Source organism: Balaenoptera musculus, chromosome 14 (genome assembly GCF_009873245.2).
Source record: "Balaenoptera musculus isolate JJ_BM4_2016_0621 chromosome 14, mBalMus1.pri.v3, whole genome shotgun sequence".
Classification (NCBI taxonomy): Eukaryota; Metazoa; Chordata; class Mammalia; order Artiodactyla; family Balaenopteridae; genus Balaenoptera; species Balaenoptera musculus.
The window spans coordinates 6,927,119-6,948,723 of record NC_045798.1 but is presented as its reverse complement, the minus strand read 5'-3'; the positions used below and the strand labels follow the sequence as shown (position 1 = coordinate 6,948,723).

Sequence of the window (21,605 nt, the reverse complement as noted above, 5' to 3'; positions counted from 1 at the left end):
CAGCTGGGCCCCGTGAGCCACAATTACTGAGCTTGTGCGTCTGGAGCCTGTGCTCCGCAACAAGAGAGGCCGCGATAGTGAGAGGCCCGCGCACCACGATGAAGACTGGCCCCCACTTGCCACAACTAGAGAAAGCCCTAGCACAGAAACGAAGACCCAACACAGCCATAAATAAATAAATAAAAATTTAAAAAAAAAAAAAAAAAAAGAAATGCAGAATCTTGGTCCCCATCCCAGACCTATTGACTCTGATTCTGTTTTTGTACAAAGATCCCCAAGTGACTCACAGTTATAAAGCTTGAAAAGCACTGATTTAAATGACTGAGAAAAATGTTAACCAGTTATTCACAATTTATAAAACTGAGATCTCATGGTGTTCACGTAGCCACTTGATAATTCCACACTTCATTTTAAAGCTTAAGGCTAAGGCTTCTAAATTTTTGCTTCCCTTGAATTGCATAAATACTGTTAAGTCCACAGAGTCATGCAGATATCATCTCCTGTCATGACTACTTCTTTTAAGACCTAAGCAAACCCTTAAAAACACACTGACATATCTTAACGAAGGCAAGCAGTTGACACTACTGAAAACAAAAAGACTTACTAGCTGCTGTTGCAACTGGCTGAGCAATATTAGCCGGTGGCTTCAGTTTCATGAGTTCGTTCAGACTATTATTTTTTAGTAGGTCCTTCAGTTGAACCTGGTCTTTTGAAGGTGCAGAGGTCATGGCATTTCGTGCTGCTGGTGCTGAGACTGAAGGACGTGTGTTTGCAGTAGTCTGAATGAACTTTGTTAAAGTGATGGTTTGCCTATTCGTGGTTACAGGTGGTGTTTTAGTCATTACAATTGTAGATCCCAAAGTCGGAAGCTGATTTATTTGATTCAGCACAAATGTTGTAGTAGATGGAGGCTGCTGCTAGAAAAGAAAACCATATACATCACACCTGTGAAAAATTCTTTATTCTCTAATGCAACCCATATCCACAAACACAATAGGCCATTTAAAACTCTACAACTGACTTATTAAGAATCTTACCCAACCACTGGCACTTTGGTTCTAATAAATATCATTAGATATAAACTACCTAGTTAAAATACACTATTTGAGAAAAAGAAGGTACAGTAGTAGTGTTGGGGGCAGCAAGCATAAAATGAGAGTATCCTAAGCAAGCTGTGATGTATAGTCACCCTACATAACACAAGGACTAGGAATATAATTTCTAATCCCAGCACTGCCCCCAACTAATAAGATAACCTTAGACAAATCACTTTACCTCTGGAGGCCCGGGCTCTCTGATGACCATTTTCCATTTCTAACATTCTATGATTCCTGTCCAATGCTTTGTCTGCTATCATACAGACTATACTAACGTTTAACTTAATAAGATAAGACCACCAAGCAGAGTTTTAAATTCCTATGCCCCATGAATGATCCACCCAGGTAAATTACAAATATCAGTGATAATGCAGATGCTTCCTTTGAGTCTAAGGCAAAGCTACATAGCATTTTATTTTTATAGTTGTGGGGTGGGAGTTAGGAGTTGGACAAAAATGAAAAAAAAAGTCAAGATTTGAGGATAACAAATGTCTGTGACTTCAACCAAGTAAAGTACAACACAGGTATTTTTATAAATTTAAGTCTATTTCTACTTCCTTCCCCCTTCAAATTATTTATTTCTCCATGACTTCTCTAACAAGAGTCTTCTAGATTACTATTAATTTTAAATGTAACTCTCAACAATAATTTATCAAAAGTTATCAAATTTTAACCAGTCTAATAATTTTATACCACTAGACCTTAAATTAATAATTGCTATGCGTAGGGAGTTTCCTGTGGCCTACTGGTTAGGATTCAGGGCTTTCACTGCCATGGCCCGGGTTCAATCCCTGGTTGGGGAACTGAGATCCCACAAGCCGTGCAGCCCAGCCTACAGTAACAACAGCAACAACGAAAACTGCTATGTTTAAAGCAAGGTCAGTGGAACTCTACATTTAAAGCACAATAACAATCACATAAAAATTATATATACCAATGGACAAAAGCTGAAATAAACAAGTAAAAATGAAAAGTGTAGTGGGTTAACATGTAGTTCATCTTTACTTCATGAATTTTCTATCACTTGCAATAAATAACCTAAAAAAATGGGGGTTCTTTTCCCCCTAATCTTTTGATCAACATAACTACCAGAAGAGTGAAAGAAACATTTTATAAAGTAGGAGGTGAGAGTAGATAGAATACTGGGAAAAAAGTAGCAAAAAGCAGAACTAGTGAAATAAAACTACTTCATATTAAAGGTTATTTTCTTTCTACAATCCTGAACTATTTTCATAGTAATGCCAAATCTAAATAATTCTTACCCTAACATTTAATAGTGCTGGAGTAGGTAGCGTCTCTGGTTCTTGTTTAACAGGAACTGCTGCTTCAGTCTCCAAACCTAGTTCTAATGCACTAAGTGGCACTGACTGGAGAGAAAACAACATCAGAGAAAGAAATAAAGAATGACGGCAGTGAATTCTGTTTCAAGAACAAGAAATGTATTTATTTTATTAAAATAAAAAAATTTTTCAAGCTTTACATTCAAATGGAATGTAAAATCACTGATACCAGGTATAAAATAACAATCTTTGCAAGCATAACATCTTCACTAAACTACGCTAACACCAGAATCTTATTTTTGCTTTCAGAGAATGTGTATAGTGAAACCTCAGAAAAATATTCCTATAAAGTACAAAGACAAATATTGAGATTAGTGATCCTCCTGCAATAACTCTAAGCAATTCATCTCTTACGTTATATATCAAAGCAGAAAATAATGTCTTGATTTTCACTGCCAAGTATTTTCCACTTTGTGAATAAAGACTAATACTCAACATAAAAGTAATATTCACATGCATATTTAAAATGAAGGCTTAACAATACCTATTTCTATAATAGAAAATAAAATTTAAAAAAACTCACTTTTTACATAGGCTTTGGAAAACTCTTACCTGCTGTATGGGAGGGGTAGGTGTTGGAGTTGCAAGCCCCGCATCTCCACCATCAATATCAAAGAGGTCATTCGGACTAATTCCACTCTCGCTCAAAGCAGCAAGCAGTAAATCTTGCCCTGGCTCCACCATCTTTAGAACAAAATATTAAATATTAACATAAAAAACTTAAAATGACAATTAACTCTCTTCTAAATATAAACCAACATTTTCTACCAGATCCATTCATTCAATATTTATGAAGAACCTGCTACACAGCAGGCAAAAAAAGGATGAAAGAGAAATAGTCTCTGATCCCAAGAAATTCACATTAAGATGGAAAGGAAAGAAAAGTATGTAAATCACAGAAAGAGTATATGTTACAAAATGCCATGGGAACAGAGAAGGAAATGCTGAATTCACCTGGGGAGAGAGATTACAAAGATGACAGTGGAGCCAATTCTCAGGTAAGAAATTGCCAGGTAGACAAGGATCTTCTGGATAGTGCATTCAAACTTATGGGGGCACGAATGATGCTGGCACTCTAAGAAAGATGGCTAGAGTAGTTCAACATGGGTACAGAAGCTCAGAACAGAAATACGAGGTTCAAAAAAAAAAAAAAATACGAGGTTCACAAAGGTGATGGCAAGAGACGAAGAAGTTTTTGCCCACAGCTCTGAACACCATGCTAGAGAGCTCATTTAATCCTGTGAGGATCAGGGGTCACTAAAGCGTTTTCAGATAGAGGACTGCAAGACATAGTCAGATTTGTGACTTAGAAAAATTACTCCACAGCAGTGTGGAAGCAAACTGAGAATGGGTAGAGTAAGACCAAGGCAGGGAGACATCTTAGGAAACTGCTACAGCAGATCAGGAAAAAGATGATGTGCTATAACAGTAAGATGTAAACAGAAAGAAGGGGAAATGGATTCCAAAATATTTAAGAAGGAGAATCCATAAGACTAAGTTTAAATAAAAGCTGAAAATGGAAGGGAGAACATGAAACACACACAAAAAAGCATGAGTTGATGGATAATCAGAGTTAAGCCACCAAGAGAAAATGAAAATGGTTGAGCCCAGGAGACCTAAAAGATGAGATATATGGAGTTTAGGGGGAAAAATGCCTAATTCGAGCAGGCAAATACACCTTCAGTTGGGGTTTTCCAACTGTACTCATAGGAGCCAAATCAAAGTATTCTACCACTAAGATAGATTTTTATCCATTTTGTAGGGAAAACAAAGTTTAACAGAGCTTTCTTAATTTTAACTTTTCTCATTAATTTATCTGAAATAACCAATTTATATACACAAACATAATTATGAGAAATCTGACTACTTGTTTTTCTCAAAGAACTAATTTCACATTACATATATACTAATTTTCAGCTAATCCGTTTATTCTCAGACTGTGCAACGCAATTAAATGTTTCATTATGTCCTACAAAAAAAAAGTTGTTAGCCAAGAATACCATGACCACGACTTCCCAACGTACAAGAACCACTGTTTTAGATGAAAGCAGGACATTTCATAGAGAAATTCTCTACTAGGTAGGTCTACGTCGCTTGTACATCATTTACAAAGATGTTCTAAAGGAAATACGAGTGAGTTTAAGGTGGAAACCACAGACATCCAGAAATGAAACGAAGGGCAGACCCACTGTTTAAAGGATGAGAGGAAGGATAGCCCAAAGGAGATTTCCCCAAAATTTTTCAGAGAAAAGAAAAGAAGTCTAAGGAAGAAAGCATTTTGAGCAGATGGGAAGGGAAGGGAACTGACAGTGACTAAGTATCTTGTACAAGCCTGGCACAGTGTCAGGCTCTTCATGTCCATCACTAGCCCATGACAACCCTGAGCAAGATAAATATTATAATTCTAGAAATGAAACTGAGGCTCAAAAAGCTTAAATTACCTGCCCAAGGTCACACCCAGATCTAGACTGTTCAAATTCCCAAAGCCCACGCATTCTCTTTCCAATGAGTAGATCAAGAAGTCAATATTGGTAACCTGTGAAGTTTCAATACTTAACTTTGGAATAAACGCCTGTCTGAGATTAAAACTGGAAAGGGGAGAATTAGTATTAAACAACAAGATGGAAATAGTATGAAAGAACCAGATGACAGGGGAGACAAGGAGAAATGTCACAATATGGGTTTAATATAAAATTGATCCATTCTGGGGCTTCCCTGGTGGCGCAGTGGTTAAGAATTCGCCTGCCAATGCAGGGGACATGGGTTCGAGCCCTGGTCCAGGAATATCCCACATACCGCGGAGCAGCTAAGCCCATGCGCCACAACTACTGAGCCTGCGCTCTAGAGCCCGTGAGCCACAACTACTGAGCCCACGTGCCACAACTACTGAAGCCCGTGTGTCTAGAACCCATGCTCCGCAACAAGAGAAGCCACAGCAATGAGAAGCCCACGCACCACAACGAAAAGTAGCCCCCACTCACAACTAGAGAAAGCCTGCACACAGCAACAAAGACCCAACACAGCCAAAAATAAATAAATAAAATAAACTTATTTTTAAAAAAAGTTGATCCATTTTTCTAATACATAGTTGACCACACTTTACAAGCTACTATCCTAGTACATAGTACAAATATGTACCAAGAGAGCAAACCAACACTTTAAAAACATTTTCAATCTATAAAATACTTCATTAGGACCAATGACCTATGGGAATACAGGGTCTTAGCCCACTTGCTATGGCTAATTTTGACCTAGATTAATAATTCCTGAAACTATCAAAATGTCATCTTTTTTAAAGTAAATATTGGAAATAATTATTTACATTTGAAACAAAAGCACATTCTTTTAAACCAATGATTCCTAAACTACAGACCACAGAAAGCTTGGAGGCCGAGGGATCCATTAATCCATGTGTTACTGAATTCACGAGAGCTTTCTGAAATATATTTTCTGAACAATTAGCATTATAAGTACAAAAATATCATGGAAGAGAGTTATTTGGGGAATAAACTTGTTGGAGTCCATATAAGAAATGATGGCCACAGTTATAAGTAACATTATCAGTGACCTACTCAAAATGCATAGGAATCACAATTTGAGACCCTCTGATCTGAGCAGTGACCTAGTACTGACGATGCCTGTAAGAGACATTGTCTTTTACGAGCTATTAATGAAAGAGATTTTAATTTTATATACATCTTATACACAAATAAAATCTAGGGATCCTTTCTCTCAAGCCAATTGGGCACAAATTCCCTACTTGCACTTTTTTTGCATGAGAAGTGGGGAGGGGATAGAGAGGACACATCTATGCCATTCTCTAACTCCATAAAGCAAAAACCCTTAATATTTAATCATATTCCTATTCTGAAACTATCAATATTACAGACTCACAGAATTTCAGTGCTCAAGCTGACAGAGCCCCTAAAAGGTTATATTATGCAACCTTCCCCACATTTTACAAACAAGTAAGATTTATTCCTGAGAGGGAAAAAGCATTTTCACTTTGAACCCACTAAGTATAATGTAAACACAAGCACTGTTAGGTGCAAAAGAAATGCTAACTACTAACCACAGAGTGATTCTATCTCAAACAATGGACAACAAAAAGGTTCCATTTTTATCATAAATACATTTGAAAATATCACCTATTCAAAATAGTACACCCATGAAAGCGTCTATGATAAATAAGGACTAATGACACAGTAGTAGAGAGAAACTAAGAGACATCCTTGGCAGGAAGAGAATCCTGAGAAACCACAGCCAATCAGAAGAATGAAAGGATACAGTTCCCACTGAGAATACCAACACTGAAACCTATCAACAAGGACAAGGTTCCTCTTGTTGAGACCGAAGCAGATCTTTATAGCTCTGGGCAGATACGAGAGATGTATCTGCAGCAGCAGCAGCAGTACACTACAGAGGCTGAGGAGACTATGAAGTCAAGGGGAAAACCTGGTTTCAAATACTGGCTACATCATCTGCTAAGTAGTGTAACACAGTTAAGTAATGACTTGTGACTCAGTTTCCTCATCTTCAAATGGGAATAAAAATAGAACCTACTTTACAGGATTGCTGTGTTGAGTAAATATTACACTACGTGGAATAAATATTAGCTACTATTAACCATCATGTTGATAAACATTACTATAATGTTCAAAAAATGTTTTCCTTCAAATTGCTGATACAACACTTTATATCTAGAAAACAAACTTTACCTGTTGGCAATTTATTCACTAATTAACTTCCACATTAGTTCTATAAAATACTAGCACCCTTTTTACTCAAGTGTCATACATCCAATATGTCTAATCAATTAGCGTATCTAGAGGAAACTAGTAGACATCTTTAAATGTGCACATATAATATCATTTTAGAAACATCTTTGCCGGACATCCCTGGTGGTGCAGTGGTTAAGAATCCCCCTGCCAATGTAGGGGACACGCGTTCGAGCCCTGGTCCGGGAAGACCCCACATGCTGTGGAGCAAGTAAGCCTGTGCACCACAACTACTGAGCCTGCGTGCCACAACTACTGAAGCCCGCACACCCTAGAGCTCCACAACAAGAGAAGCCACCGCAATGAGAACCCCGTGCACCAAAACCAAGAGTAACCTCCACTCGCCACAACTAGAGAAAGCCCGCGTGCAGCAACAAAGAGCCAACGCAGCCAAAAATAAAATAAATTTAAATTTATTTTTAAGAAAAAGAAATATCTTTGCCTGAAAAGGATTTTTCTCATCACTTAATAGTGCTAAACATGTCTAATTTTTGACCCAACTTTGTTTTTATGTAGCCTGGATGTCGATGACTGGCACTCGGCTTAAGAATTTGAAGGATAATGATCCACTTAGAATTTAGCTGGTTAAGTCCATCAACAAGTATTCATTAAGTGTCTACTGAGTGCTGGTTCCTTAAGGGTATCAGGAGGAAGGGAAGGTAGGTATAAAGAAGTTTGCTAAAAAGGATTTTCTTTACCTAAAAGGATATAATCTGTATTTTTTAACACCTACTTCCCCAAGCAGCGATTGCTCAGTAAAGTGCCCCTCCCCTCACTCTCATTGCAAAACCTATAGGAAGAATGGAATCAAAAAGGAATGTGCAGATTATATACAAGTTTCAAAACTGCTTTGAAAAAGAAGCCCAAGAAAGATTTGGGTGGGGGGGACTACTTTCTCGATCACAACATCAAAATCAGATGGCTAGTCTTCTCAACATTCACTATATGGCTGGAATTCTTTAACTCTCAAAATAATCCATGAGTAAAAACTACCCGTTATTCCCTTGTCAGAAATGAGAAACAGGGCTTCCCTGGTGGCGCAGTGGTTGAGAGTCTGCCTGCCAATGCAGGGGACACGGGTTCGAGCCCTGGTCTAGGAAGATCCCACATGCCGCGGAGCAACTGGGCCCGTGAGCCACAACTGCTGAGCCTGCGCGTCTGGAGCCTGTGCTCTGCAACAGGAGAGGCCGCGATGGTGAGAGGCCCGCGCACCGCGATGAAGAGTGGCCCCCACTCGCCGCAACTGGAGAGGGCCCTCGCGCAGAGGCGAAGACCCAACACAGCCAAAAATAAAAATAATTAAAAAAAAAAAAAAAGAAATGAGAAACAGGCTTAGAGAGATGAACTGTAACAAGGTAACAACAAAGCAAGCTTGGAGCAGAATTACAAACCTAGGAGGGCTGATACCACGCGCCCCACGCCCCGCGGCCCCCCTCCCTCAAGATTCTGTGCTGTTAACTCCATACCAGTATTCTTCAAACTGCTGGTCACAACAATGTTGTCAAATAATTTAAGTATGTCATGACCAGTATTTTTAAATATTTCAAATATAGAATATTCAAATATTTTAAATACAGACAGAATTAATGCAGCACACGCAGAGAGGATAAACATTGTTTCAGGAAACTGAGTTCTATGCGTGCATTATGTACTAGGTCACAACGTAAAACACATTTCTTACTGTGGAATGCAGTAAAAAAGGTTTGAAAATCACTGCTCTGTGCTATATACTGTCTCCCAAGAGGTAAATAAGCAAGTTAATTTGACAGGTTTTATACCATATTTTTTTTCATAGAAGAGAGTTCCTGCTCTTCGAGAGCCTATTCTTTCCATCTACAGAAAATTTCAGTGATATCACAAGGTTGTCCTTATTACTTAGTAAAGCTCAACCACATCAAAGTGGATCCGTCAATTAGCATAAAAAAAAGACAACTGCAAAAACTTAAGGATTACATCATCTTGGTTATTAATTGTCTATTTAATGGAAAACAATTCCTCTCGGAAAGTATCTTTACACCAATTTTTGGCAGGCAAAGCACAAGAACCCACAGAGCCTCACGAAAAGTCAGGTATCTTGCTAAGAGCAGATCTCAGACCTGTGTGCTGTCTTCCTTCACAAGCAAGGCGGCAAGTCTCAAATCAAAGCTCAATTTAGAGACTAAGAAATGCCAAAATGTTATCTGTACCTAAAGTCTTTGAGGCGAAAAAAGACTTTAAAAAAGCATGAAAAGAATCTCCATACTGCACGTTTTTAAATAGTAATCTCAGCAAAACCCTTAAAACATGTAAAACTGACACATAAGAGCATTCAATGGATGGATGAATGAATGGATGGATGAATGGATGATGAATTTACGATCTGTAAGCCACTCACTAAGCCTCCCTTTTTAACATTTACCCAGCAACTAAAATAAAATTTATTTTAAATTCTGGAGGATTGTATGCAACAAAATTAGACTGGGAATAAAGTTAGATTGGTAGATAAAAAGCAGAATCCAGAGGAAAAGAGTAAAGATGTCTTCTCTGGTAAGATAAACTTTGGAAGCAACTTCTTTAAACATGAAAATAAAATGTTCCCTTGATTGCAAAACTAATGTCCCACTCAAGGCAGCAGCAGCAAATTCTACATTTTATCCTAGAAATTCTGTACACACTATCTTTTATGCAGTGATGAAGGCTTTCCCCACTGCTTATGACAAGCAGTTCTGATTGCGGTAAATAACTGGGAAAAAATGGAATCCCTCCGCACTGTTATCTGGTTTAACTGTCTGCAACTATTCTGAGGAACCGCGCTAGAGCAACTAGGGATTTGACAGCTTTCTGGACCCTCCTGGCCGACACTTTAGAAACCCTATTCCGTCTCTAATTCTGGCTGCCTAGAGAATATGAAACATTTAACTCAACATAAACTGCTAATAATCAACTTTCAAAGGTCAAAGGGGACCCAGTTTTTAACCTTCTCTCATCAACACGTGTTTAGTACAAACTTCCGGGTGTGGTTACAACTGGCTGGGCAATTCAATGGCTAAAAACGTTGCTTTATTTGACTCTCATTTTCTCGCCCGTTCTTTTCCCACGTTTCTCAACCAGCGACTCCCCAAAACAAAAGCCTCCCACAGTAAACGGAGCACGCACATAAAAAGAGCTTCTCTGTACGAGGATCAAGTTAGTGGTCCGCAAACATTAACCAAACAGAAACACAAAGCCGGGGTGGAAAGGGGAGGAGCTGGATGCCAGGGTCAGGAAAGAAACAATCACAAGGGTTCAGGCACATCCAAATCTCCTCAGCGGTTAAACCGACCCCAAACCACTTCTGGGAAACCACCAGCATACACTGGTTTGGGGAACTTTAGATGCTCGTTACGCCAAACACTCTCAAAGTAAGCCAATTTCCAACCGCCTTTCCCCTCCACATAGATGCTTACTTAGGATCCAGGAGGCGAGCGAGCGAGCTCGAGGCAAAATTAACCTAATCACCGGGTGAGGCGTGAAGGTGGCCCCACGTGCCCCACGTACCGTCCCCATCGCCCCGACACCGAGGTAATCAGCAAACTGCAGGTGCGGGGGTCCAGATCTAGGGCGACCCTGTCGCCTCCCGCACTCGCCCTGAACCGGAACAATCGTCCGGGAGGAGGACTTCTGAAGGATTACGGAGCTCACTTTCCTGAGGGGCCGGGACCTCGCAGCCCCCGGGTCGAGCCGCGGAAGCAAGGGGGGGGAACGGCCCAGTCGGAGTCGGAGCCGGCGTCCGCAGACGCTGCCTCCTCGGCCAAACGGGGTGCCTCCGGCCCGGGACAGCGGGGCCCCCGGGGCCCGAGAGCCCCACGCGCGGCGACCGCAGGGCCCGGCGCTGACGGGCGGAGGAAGCGAGCGCGGCGGGGCCGCCGCCGGGACCGTGCCCCCGAGGGCCCTCAGGGCGCGCAGCTGAGGGGGCTGCGAGGGGCGAGAGAGGCCCCAAGCCGGGGTGAGGTGGCGGCCCCCCCAGCCCGGCCCCGCACGGCCCCCTGAGGAGGGTGGGAGTGGGAGGCTGTCCGGGAGGAGTGTAGAGGTAGAAAAGGGCTAAGGAGAGGACTTACTTTCCCCGCGGGATCCGACGCCGGAACAGCTTCTCCGGGTGGCGAGAGCTTGAAGAACCAGAGGCGACTGGAGCGGAGGCGGCGGCGGTGGCGGCGGCAGCAGCGGCGTCCGGCTCTGCCTACCTCCCCGCCGCCATCTTGACGCCCCTCCCCCCCCAGCCCCCCAGCCCCGCCCCGCCGGGAGGGGGTGGGGCGACGGATGAGGCGCCGCGCGCACGCAGCGCGCGCCGCACGCCCCACGTGACTTCCTCCCTCCCCCACCCCACTCCCCAGCGCCCCTCTCCGCCCCGCCTCCCTCCTAGGTGGAGAAAGATGATTCCCCCCCCATCTTGACCGCCCCCTGCCTTCGCCGCCAAGCACGGACTCCGTCGCTCCTGCCGACCCGGTATCAGTGGTTGGATCCAAGGGAATTCCGGAACCCAAACCGTCCATTACCGCGGCTCCGGGGTGGGCGAGGGGTGAGGGGGCCGGGTTTCCGAGGAAGGGGGAGGGGGGAAGACGAAGGCCGCCTAGGAGAGTCACGTGTCTACTGCTTCCGCCGGCGCTCGAAAGACCTCGCGAGAGTTCCGTTCCTCCTCCCTTTCTCCCTCGCAGGCTGTCGGGAAGAAGGTCCGTGATCTGGGTTGCCACCAGGAGGTCAACCGGTGGGTCGGGCGCATGCGTCCCACACCTGCTTTCAAAGTCAGGCTAGGAGGGGCCCGAAGCTGTTTTCAAAACCTTTTCGGTGTGTGGCTTTGGGCCAGGAAGTTACCTAGTGGCGTCTCTGTCACTTTGAAAGCTCGTTACCTTAGTTAAATCTAGAAAAAAATATTCGCATACTCATTGCTTGTTAGGCTTGCTCAAAGCACTTTATTCAATGTGAAACCGCAAGTAACTCGGAGCCCCTCGGCTGGTCCACTGCCATATTCAGATCCTAAGGAGTGAGAGCGCAGTCAGCCCCACTTCTTTTTTCTTCACACACACCCGGTAACCTGAACAAACTATTGCTCTCAATGATTGCTACAGATCTGTCGCTACTACCTCTCACTTCCTTATTTTCATATTCTCCATTATGATCATTATTATTGCTACTACTACTAAGTGACCTGACAAAGAATAAACAAATTAACTTCTTGGTAACCCTTTTGTAAAGTCATTCTGAGAATGCTCTTTGAATCCCTTGCTTAGGTAATGGGCACGCCTGGGTGATTCTTGCCCCCTACCGGCCGCGCTTCGCACTCGCCTTGAGCTCAAAGCAAACCTATGGTTTGGTTAACTTGGAGGTTAAGGTGTGAGCTCTTCAAGAGACAGTGTGGGGCTGGGGGAGAGGAAAAAAAATGTAGTCATGGCAAGAATAATTATGACTCTTCCAACATTGTGTTTATATACATGAATATGTATTATATATGTATACATGTAAACAGACATCTTAAATTGCAGATTTGCTAATCACTGTACCTCCATTATTTCGTTTAATCCGTACACACACAAACCTATAAAGGTAAAAAAAATAAAAATAGTTCCATAAGAACAAGGCCTTGGGGACTTCCCTGGCGATCCAGTGGTTAAGACTCTGCGCTTCCACTGCAGGGGCACAGGTTCAATTCCTGGTTGGGGAACTAAGACCCCGCATGCTGCTTGGCATGGCCAAAAAAAAAGAACCATGGGAGACCAAGGCCTTTATCTGTCTTGTTCACTACTTTCCCCTAGCCTAGTTTATGGTCTAGTGTAGATGACAGCAAACAAGCAATTGTCACATTATAAAAAGAGAAAGAATACAGCAAAAAAACTAAGACATTGTATTGATAGTTAATGCATCAGTGTCTTTGGAGCTTGGTTGGAGCAATTCAGTTTCCAAGTGGCCCCCAAACTCTAGTTGTACACCGGAACTAGATGAGTCCTAGATTCTGAAGACAGAGGTCTAACCTAGGAACTCCCACCTTTTGAGGTACTTTCTGAGCATCTAAGCCAGATCCTTGCCACCATCTCTGCATACATCTCTTTACCTTGAACCAAAGTAAAAGATGGTGTTTCAGGGGGTATTTATAATATAACTGCCCATATGCACACAAATGTTATGCACAAGGTCATTCATTGCAGCAGCATTTGTAGAAGGAAAAGATGGGAAACAACTTTAATGCCTTTGAAGAAAAGACTAATTAACTAAACTATGGTACTTTCCTACAGTGAAACAGTTGTTCAAAAGAATGAAGCACCTCTGGGACTTCCCCAGTGGCACAGTGGGTAAGAATCCTCCTGCCAATGCAGGGGACATGGGTTTGATCCCTGGTCCAGGAAGATCCTACATGCCATGGAGCAACTAAGCCCGTGTGCCACAGCTACTGAAATCCGTGTGCCTATAGCCCGTGCTCCACAACAAGAGAAGCCACCACAAGGAGAAGCCCGCACACCGCAACAAAGAGTAGCCCCCGGTCGCCACAACTAGAGAAAGGCTGCACGCAGCAACGAAGACCCAACACAGCCAAAATAAGTAAGTAAAATTTTTAAAAAAATAGAATGAAGCACTTCTGTCTATGAGAATATATATTTTGCTTGCATGTTCGCGTGGAGCATCTCAGAATGACAACACAAGTAGCAGTTGTATCAGGGGATGGGAACTGAGAGACTGAGGGTCAGAGGCAGGAGGAAGACTTACTAGCTGCGTCCAGAACAGAGATACTACTGGAAGCAGATAATTCAGAAAAATCCATATTCGGGCATGGTATTGACTCCCCCCCATTCGGGGGGGGCTATTTATATTTACACTACACTTCTCATTTCATTCAACTAATATTTGAGCCAGATACCGTGTTAGAGGTATTGTGTTAGGGACACAAGTTTAAGAAAAACAAGGGGGATGTGAGGGATGGTGCCTGCCCTTGAGATAAATGCCCTTACAGTCTAGTGGGCATTAATCCCAAAATTACACAAAATGTAAACTTGTAGCTGTGACAATGCTACATAAAAGCTAACAGAGCCTATGATAGAGTAATTTGACCTCATCAGGGAAGTCAAAAAAGTCTTCCTTGAGAGAGCGATAACCCAGATGAGATTTGAAAAGTAGGTGTTAACTAGGCAAAGTGAAGGGAGAACTGCACTTGAGAAAGAGGAAACAGCACATGCAAATGTTCTGAAACAGGAGCGAAGCAAAGAGAAGGGACAGTAACGAAGCAAGTGCACCAGGGACTTCCCTGGGTGGCCCAGTGGTTAAGACTCCGCAGTTCCACTGTAGGGGGCACGGGTTGGATCCCTGGTCGGGGAACTGAGATCCTGCACGATGGGGCCAGAAAACGAAAAAAAAAAACACACACACAAAGCAAGTGCACCAGTTGTTAAGATAATGTTTCTCAGCTCCAAACCCAAGCATCTATGCTCTGCTTTGTGATGCACTGCAGAACTACGTTTCTGCTTTGCCAGCTGTTTCAGAGCCACTAGGCTGGAGCAGGAAAAAGTTTCCTGTGAATGTCATCCCAGCAACACCTCTTCACCCTGGCACGTGCATTTCCCTCCAAAGTGATACCACAGCAGCTATATCAGTTTGCAGTTTTTCCCACACTTACAGAGCTGGCCTCTTCACACCAAACTCTCCTCTCAGACACGAGGGCCAGTGAGAGCATCCGCGGGGTCACCCTCCAAGCTCAGAGACACTAACACCAGTTGAGCAGAACCCCCTCCTTGGAGTTTCAGCAACATGGGGCCCCTCTTCTACATTTCTAAGTTTTTTTTTTTTCTAAATATTTACTTAGCTGCCTTGGGTCTTAGTTGCGGCATGCAGGATCTAGTTCCCTGACCAGGGATCAAACCCGGCCACCTGCATTGGGAGCGTGGAGTCTTAACCACTGGACCACCAGGGAAGTCCCCATTTATAAGTTTAAATTACACCAACCCCTTCCCTTTGTCCCCTTAGCCTGAGTGGTGAGAATTGCTTTCCACAGTTGCAACGTCTGTGATGCCTTCAAGTTCTCTCTTTACCCTTTCAGTTACCTAGTTCACCAGTTTATACCTAGTTAACAATTTTTTTTTTTTTTTTTTTGCCGCACTGCGCGGCTTGTGGGATCCTAGTTCCCCGACCAGGATTGAACCCAGGCCCTCGGCAGTGAAAGCAGGGAGTACTTAACCACTGGAATGCCAGGGAATGCCCAACAATTTCTTATCTTAAATTTTCCTCATTAAATAACTGGTGTAGTGTCTGCCTTCTGTCTGCACCTTGATTGATACAGCAAGTAAAAAGGAGTTACTAGTAGGATTGCAAAAAGTAGATAAAGATCATTCTCAAAGAGCCTTTTATAACTGAGTTTGGACTTTATTCTGTAAGCTACAAAGAACTCAGAAGCCTGTTATGCAGAGAACTGCCATGGTTCGATATGCATTCTAGAAGAATCACTCTGGAAGCAGTGCAGCAGTTGGATCTAAGAACTGGGCTGCAGGTACAAAGACCAGACAGGTCGAGAGGAGAGAAGAACAGAACCTGAACTGGAGCAAAATTGTTGAGCAATAGAAGAAGGCCAAGTGCCATTACCTGAAACGCTGACCTCAGGAAGACAAACAGGTCTAAAGAGGAAGATAATGAGTTCGGCTTTAGATAGGAGGAATGCTTTGCTTACCTATTGTTAGGTAAAAAATGACCCCCAAATGTAACGACTTAACACAACAACTGCAATGTTATTCTCATGATTCTGCAAGTTGGGCTGGGCTCAGCTGGACAGTTCTTCTGGTTTTGCTAACAGTCACTTGTGTGACTGTATTCAGCTGGTGGATCGGCTGTGGGCTGGGCTCAGCTGGGATGCTGGGACAGCTGTATTTCTCTCTCTCAAAGTGGTCTCTCCAGCAGCCTCTCCATGGTTCTTGTACTGTGGTTCAGGACTCCCAAGAACATGAAAGGAGAAGCTTCTAGCCTTTCTTAAATTTTAGGCTTTCAAATGACACAGTGATGTTTCCACCATATTCTGTTGGTTAACAAGGCCAAATAGGACTCAAGGAAAGTCACACAAGGGTATGAATAGTGGGAGATGCTGTTCACTGGAGGCTACCTAAGTCTATCATAAGGAATTTTGAGAGGCCTGTGGGAATCCAAGTGGAGATGTCTAGCAAGCACTTGAGTCTACAGCTTGAGGATCCAGATGGGGATTAAAACATGAGAGAGGATAAAACTGTACTCAGAGAATGCAGAGAGAAGAGCAGGGGCCCAAGGGCAGAACCCTGAGGTCCTATATCTAAAAAGTGAATATGCAATGAGACTTAGAAAGATCAATCAGAGAGGTCAAAGCAGAACCAAGGCAGTAGAGTTTTAAGGAATGAGTGATCAAGCAATATCTAATGCAGCAGAGAGCACCAGAATGTGGGCTGAAGCGTGTACTGGATTTTAGAAGGTGGTAGACATAATCGCAGGTAGCGGTATTGTTGTTGTTGTTGTTGAAGACTTTAATTTTTAGAGAAGTTTTAGATTCCCAGCCAAACTGAGGAGAAGGAACAGAGATTTCCCATCTACCCCCTGACCCCACATTTGCATAGCCTCCCCCACTATCCACGGCCCCTGCCAGATGACACATTTGTTACAATTGATGAACCTACATGGACACATCATTATCACCCAGAGTCCATGGTTTACTTCTTCTTGGTGGTGTACACTGTATGAGTTTGGACACGTATAATTACATGTGTCCGTCATTACAGTATCATTCAGAGTATTTTCACTGCCCTAAAAATCCTCTGTGCTCTGTAACAGCAGTTGTTTTGACTGCTCAGAATCCATCTCTCTCTTTTTTTAATTTTTTTGGCTGCACCACACAACAAGTGGGATCCCCAACCAGGGATCAAACCCGCACCCCCTGCATTGGAAGGCAGATTCTGAACCACTGGACCACCAGGGAAGTCCCATCTTGTGTATTTCTTGCCCCAGGCTTAACCACTGGACTGCCAGGGAAGTCCCTAGAATCCACCTCTCTTTCTTCAGATAACAGCACTTTAAATTTATCATGCCCTCTCAAAGTCCATGTGGTATGGAAAGGGCTAACATTCTCCCACATACATCACTCCAGGGTAGAGCATGTAATATGGGTCTGGCCAATTGGAATACTGGATCCACTGCCAAGGCCACTTTGATTGGTTTAGTGCCAGCCAGTGAGTTTCAATTCTAGAACTTTTTACTGAAAATAATAGGAAAAAGACACTCCCTTGCCAAACTAACATTGGGAAGTGGGGGCAGAGGCCATGATGTGGAGCTGGAGACCAGTCTGTGAAGCCAACCTAGAAATCAGTGGGGCAAAGAGCAGGATGGGGAGAGAGAGGAAGAGACTAAACCCTGATGACCTTCTAATGACATCCTTTGAGTCCCTGGATCATCCTGTCATGCCTGAAGCTACTCAAACCCTGAGCTTTTCTGTTATGAGAGACAATAAACTCATGTGGGATCTCAGTTCCCCGACCAGGGATCGAACCCGTGTCCCCTGCAGTGGAAGTGTGGAGTCTTAACAACTGGACTGCCAGGGAACTCCTCCCTTATTTTCTTAAACTAGGTTGAGCTTTGTTTCTCTCATTTGCAATCCAAAACAATCTTGACCAGGTGTCCCTGGTGGCGCAGTGGTTAAGAATCTGCCTGTCATTGCAGGGGACACGGGTTAGAGCCCTGGTCTGGGAAGATCCCACATGCCGCGGAGCAACTAAGCCCATGCGCCACAACTACTGAGCCTGCGTGCCTGGAGCCCATGATCTGCAACAAGAGAAGCCACCGCAAGGAGAAGCCCGCACACCGCAACGAAGAGTAGCCCTCGCTCGCTGCAACTAGAGAAAGCCCGCGTGCAGCAACAAGGACCCAACAAAGCCAAATAAATAAATAAATAAATTTATTTATTTTTTAAAAAATAAAAATAAATAAATAAATGAAATAAATAATTTTTTAAATTTTTTTTTAAATTATTTATTTATTTATTTTTTTATTTTTGGCTGTGCTGGGTCTTCGGTTCGTGCGAGGGCTTTCTCCAGTTGCGTCAAGTGGGGGCCACTCTTCATCGCGGTGCGGGGACCGCTCTTCATCGCAGTGCGCGGGCCTTTCACTATCGCGGCCCCTCCCGTTGCGGGGCACAGGCTCCAGACGCGCAGGCTCAGCAGTTGTGGCCCACGGGCCCAGCCGCTCCGCGGCATGTGGGATCTTCCCAGACCAGGGCTCGAACCCGTGTCCCCTGCGTTAGCAGGCAGACTCCCAACCACTGCGCCACCAGGGAAGCCCGAATAAATAATTTTTTAAAAATTAAAAGGAAAAAACAATCTTGACCAATATAGATACTAATTAAAATGGAATTTTGAAAGGTTCATGTATATATTTAAACTAATTTTTAAAGTGTTTTTTTAACTTCTCTATTTTATTTTATTTATATATTCTTGGCCATGCAATGTGCCAAGCAGGATCTTTAGTTCCCTGACCAGGGATTGAATCCATGTTCCCCTGCAGTGCAGGCGCGGACTTAACCACTGGATGGCCAGGGAAGTCCCTAAAGGTTCTGTTTTGTTTTGTTTTTAAGATTTTTTCTTTGATGTAAACCATTTTTAAAGTCTTTATTGAATTTGTTACAATATTGCTTCTGTTTTATGTTTTGTTTTTTTGGCTCCGAGGCATGTGGGATCCTAGCTCCCCAACCAGGAATCAAATCCGCATCCCCACACACACGGGAAGGCGAAGTCCTAACCACTGGACTGCCAGGGAATTCCCCTCTCTCATTTAATTCTAACAATAAACCTATGAGGTAGAAAGAGTATTGTTTTACCCTCACTTGCTTGCATTCCAAGTATATTACATATATTGTATATATGCATATTGCACATATTAACATATACGTGTATGTATACATATGGGGGAAGTTTATATATTTATGTATCTGTGTATATCTATCTATCCATACATACATACATATTTATATATATATACACACATATACATATAATAGGAAAAGGTATGTATATTATTTATACTCACAGATGAATGGAAGGAATTAGTAGATCACAGTGGTCACCAGCCGTGGAATACACGTCCCATTCAGTAGAACCTTTTAAGAACTGATGCTGGGACTTCCCTGGTGGTCCAGTGGTAAAGAATGCACCTTACAATGCAGGGGGCACGGGTTCGATCCCTGGTCAGGGAACTAAGATCCCCCATGCCGCGGGGCAACTAAGCCCGCGCGCCGCAACTTCTGATCTTGCACGCCTCAGTGAGAGAGCCCGTGTGCCACAAACTACAGCGCCCACGCGCCACAACTAGAGAGAAGCCCGCGTGCCGCAACGAAGATCTGGAGTGCCACACTAAGACCAGACGCAGCCAAAAATAAAAATAAAATAAATAAGTAAATAATAAATTTAAAAAAAACCTTCCATTAAAAAAAAATAACTGATGCTAATAAAAAAGTATTAAACAATAGCAAAAGCCTAGAGCAAATATTAATGCAAAGATAACCCTAGAGTAAGGAAAGTCATCTCAGCACTGGTGTGATTTCACCCACGTCATCTTAGGAGGATGGAGATCGGTAAGCAGGCAGTCCTGAAGCATGTCACATTTTTCCAAGATCCTGAGTCTCAATGCAGATTACTGTAACTGTAGCTATTTGCAATCCTTCTGTTTGCATAACTGTTTGCAAAATTGCTGTTCAGATTGACCAATCTATCCATCTACCCTTGGCTTAAAACCATGTAGTGGCTTCTTATCAGATTTGGGATAAAAGTCTCAGTCCTTACTAATTAATGGCTTTTGTGTCCATCAGGGTCCGGTCAGGAAAACAGAATTTAAAATAGGAAATTCATTAAACAGGTGGTGGAGGACCAAACAAGCAGAAAGGGAACACTGAAGTCATTTAATAATAACTGCAGGAAGCAGCTCCCATTTCTAGGGCTGGAGAACAAAGAGACCCGTTGGGGTTAGCAGAGAAGAAGAATCAGAAGAGGATTCCTGGAGGGCTGGTTCTTATGCCTCTGAGAAAGGGGCACCATGACGTTGGCACTGGCCCTTCAAGAGCTTACGGGAGGGGCCCTGCAAAGCTGGGGCTCAGAACTCTGAAGAGGGGCTGCTGCTGGTACTTCTGAGGTAGCACACTGAGGCTATTTCTGGAAAGAGCCTGGAGAATGAACCAAATGGCCTGTCAGAAGCAAAATGTCATTACTTACCCTGACAGGAATAGCAAGCAAACGGGCAGGAGTGAGTCCCTCCCCCTGCCTTCCAGTCTCCCTGTATCCTCACCTATTGACAGAACCTAACACTAGCTGACAAAGGTGCACTACAATTTGCAGCCCAAATATTGCAGAGCAGGGTGGAGAAGAGTGAATCTGGAGCTGAGAGACCAGCACAGGCTTCAAGGGCCTATGTGATCTAGCCCCTGCCTTCCTTCCCAGCCTGATCCCCTCCATTCTCATCATACACTCAGTCCCGATCACATTGGGTTTCTTTTTCTTTCCCCAGACAACAAAGCTTATTCCCACTTCTGGGGCATTTGCACTCACTATTCCCTCTACCTACAAGTACCTTCTCCCTTGGGACTCACTTATTTAGGGTATAACTTAAAGCCACCAACTCAAAGAGGATTTCTCTGACTTCACCAATCCATAGAAGCAATGATCTCCCCACTCACACTCTGTAAAATTCCCTGTTTTCATTTTACCCATAGCATTAATAGCTATTTAATATTTAAAAAGTGATTTCTTGTTAGTTTCTGTCCTAAAAAATGTAGGGATCTGTCTTATTCGCCACTGTATCCTTGGGGGACCAGACAGTGTCAGGTATACAGCTCAATAAATGTTGAATTAATGCATTTTAGAGAAAGTAAAAACCTCTATGTATTTATGGAAGCTGGAAGGAAACCTGGAGATCACAGCTGACTCCATCATTTGACAGCTGGGTAAACAGAGGGACAGAGAGCTGAAATAATATACCAAAGGGCACACAGTGAGTGAGAAGTGTTGCTTCCTACTTTTCCCAGTGCTTTCACATGTATCACTTTATTTTGCTCTCCTACTTTCCTGGTGCAATGGGAGGGTACTTGGGCAATGGTGGGGATTCCAAACTCTTCTTGGGGACCGAAGAGAGAGAATGGATGAGTGACCTCTCCTCATATGTCCAGGAGGGGTCCCCAGGGAAGAGCTGTAACTGGACACCTTACCTGTGTTCAAAGCAAAGAATACCCAGGACAGCTGTGTTTCTCTGGGACCTTACGACCGAGCTCCCCTGGGTGGAGAAAGGTGCCCGGTTGTTTCCGTGGGGTTAAGGTAGCCCTCTAGTGGACTAACAGTCAAAAGACTGATCCAGGACCTGCAATTAAATTGCTGGGTGATACTGGGCAGAAAGTTAGTTACCTGTTC

The 21,605-nt window shown here is 43.2% G+C and overlaps 1 protein-coding gene across 1 annotated transcript in view; it reads right to left on the bottom strand.

The window, feature by feature from the left end:
• The window catches only part of SBNO1 (strawberry notch homolog 1), a 54,269-nt gene extending 42,828 nt beyond the window's left edge, over positions 1-11,441 (bottom strand). The window contains 4 exon segments of the mRNA XM_036874577.1: positions 605-917; positions 2,360-2,464; positions 2,990-3,121; positions 11,292-11,441. Of these exon segments, the coding sequence (XP_036730472.1) occupies positions 605-917; positions 2,360-2,464; positions 2,990-3,121 (550 nt within the window). The 5' untranslated portion in view covers positions 11,292-11,441.
• Between the last annotated feature and the right edge of the window lie 10,164 nt (positions 11,442-21,605).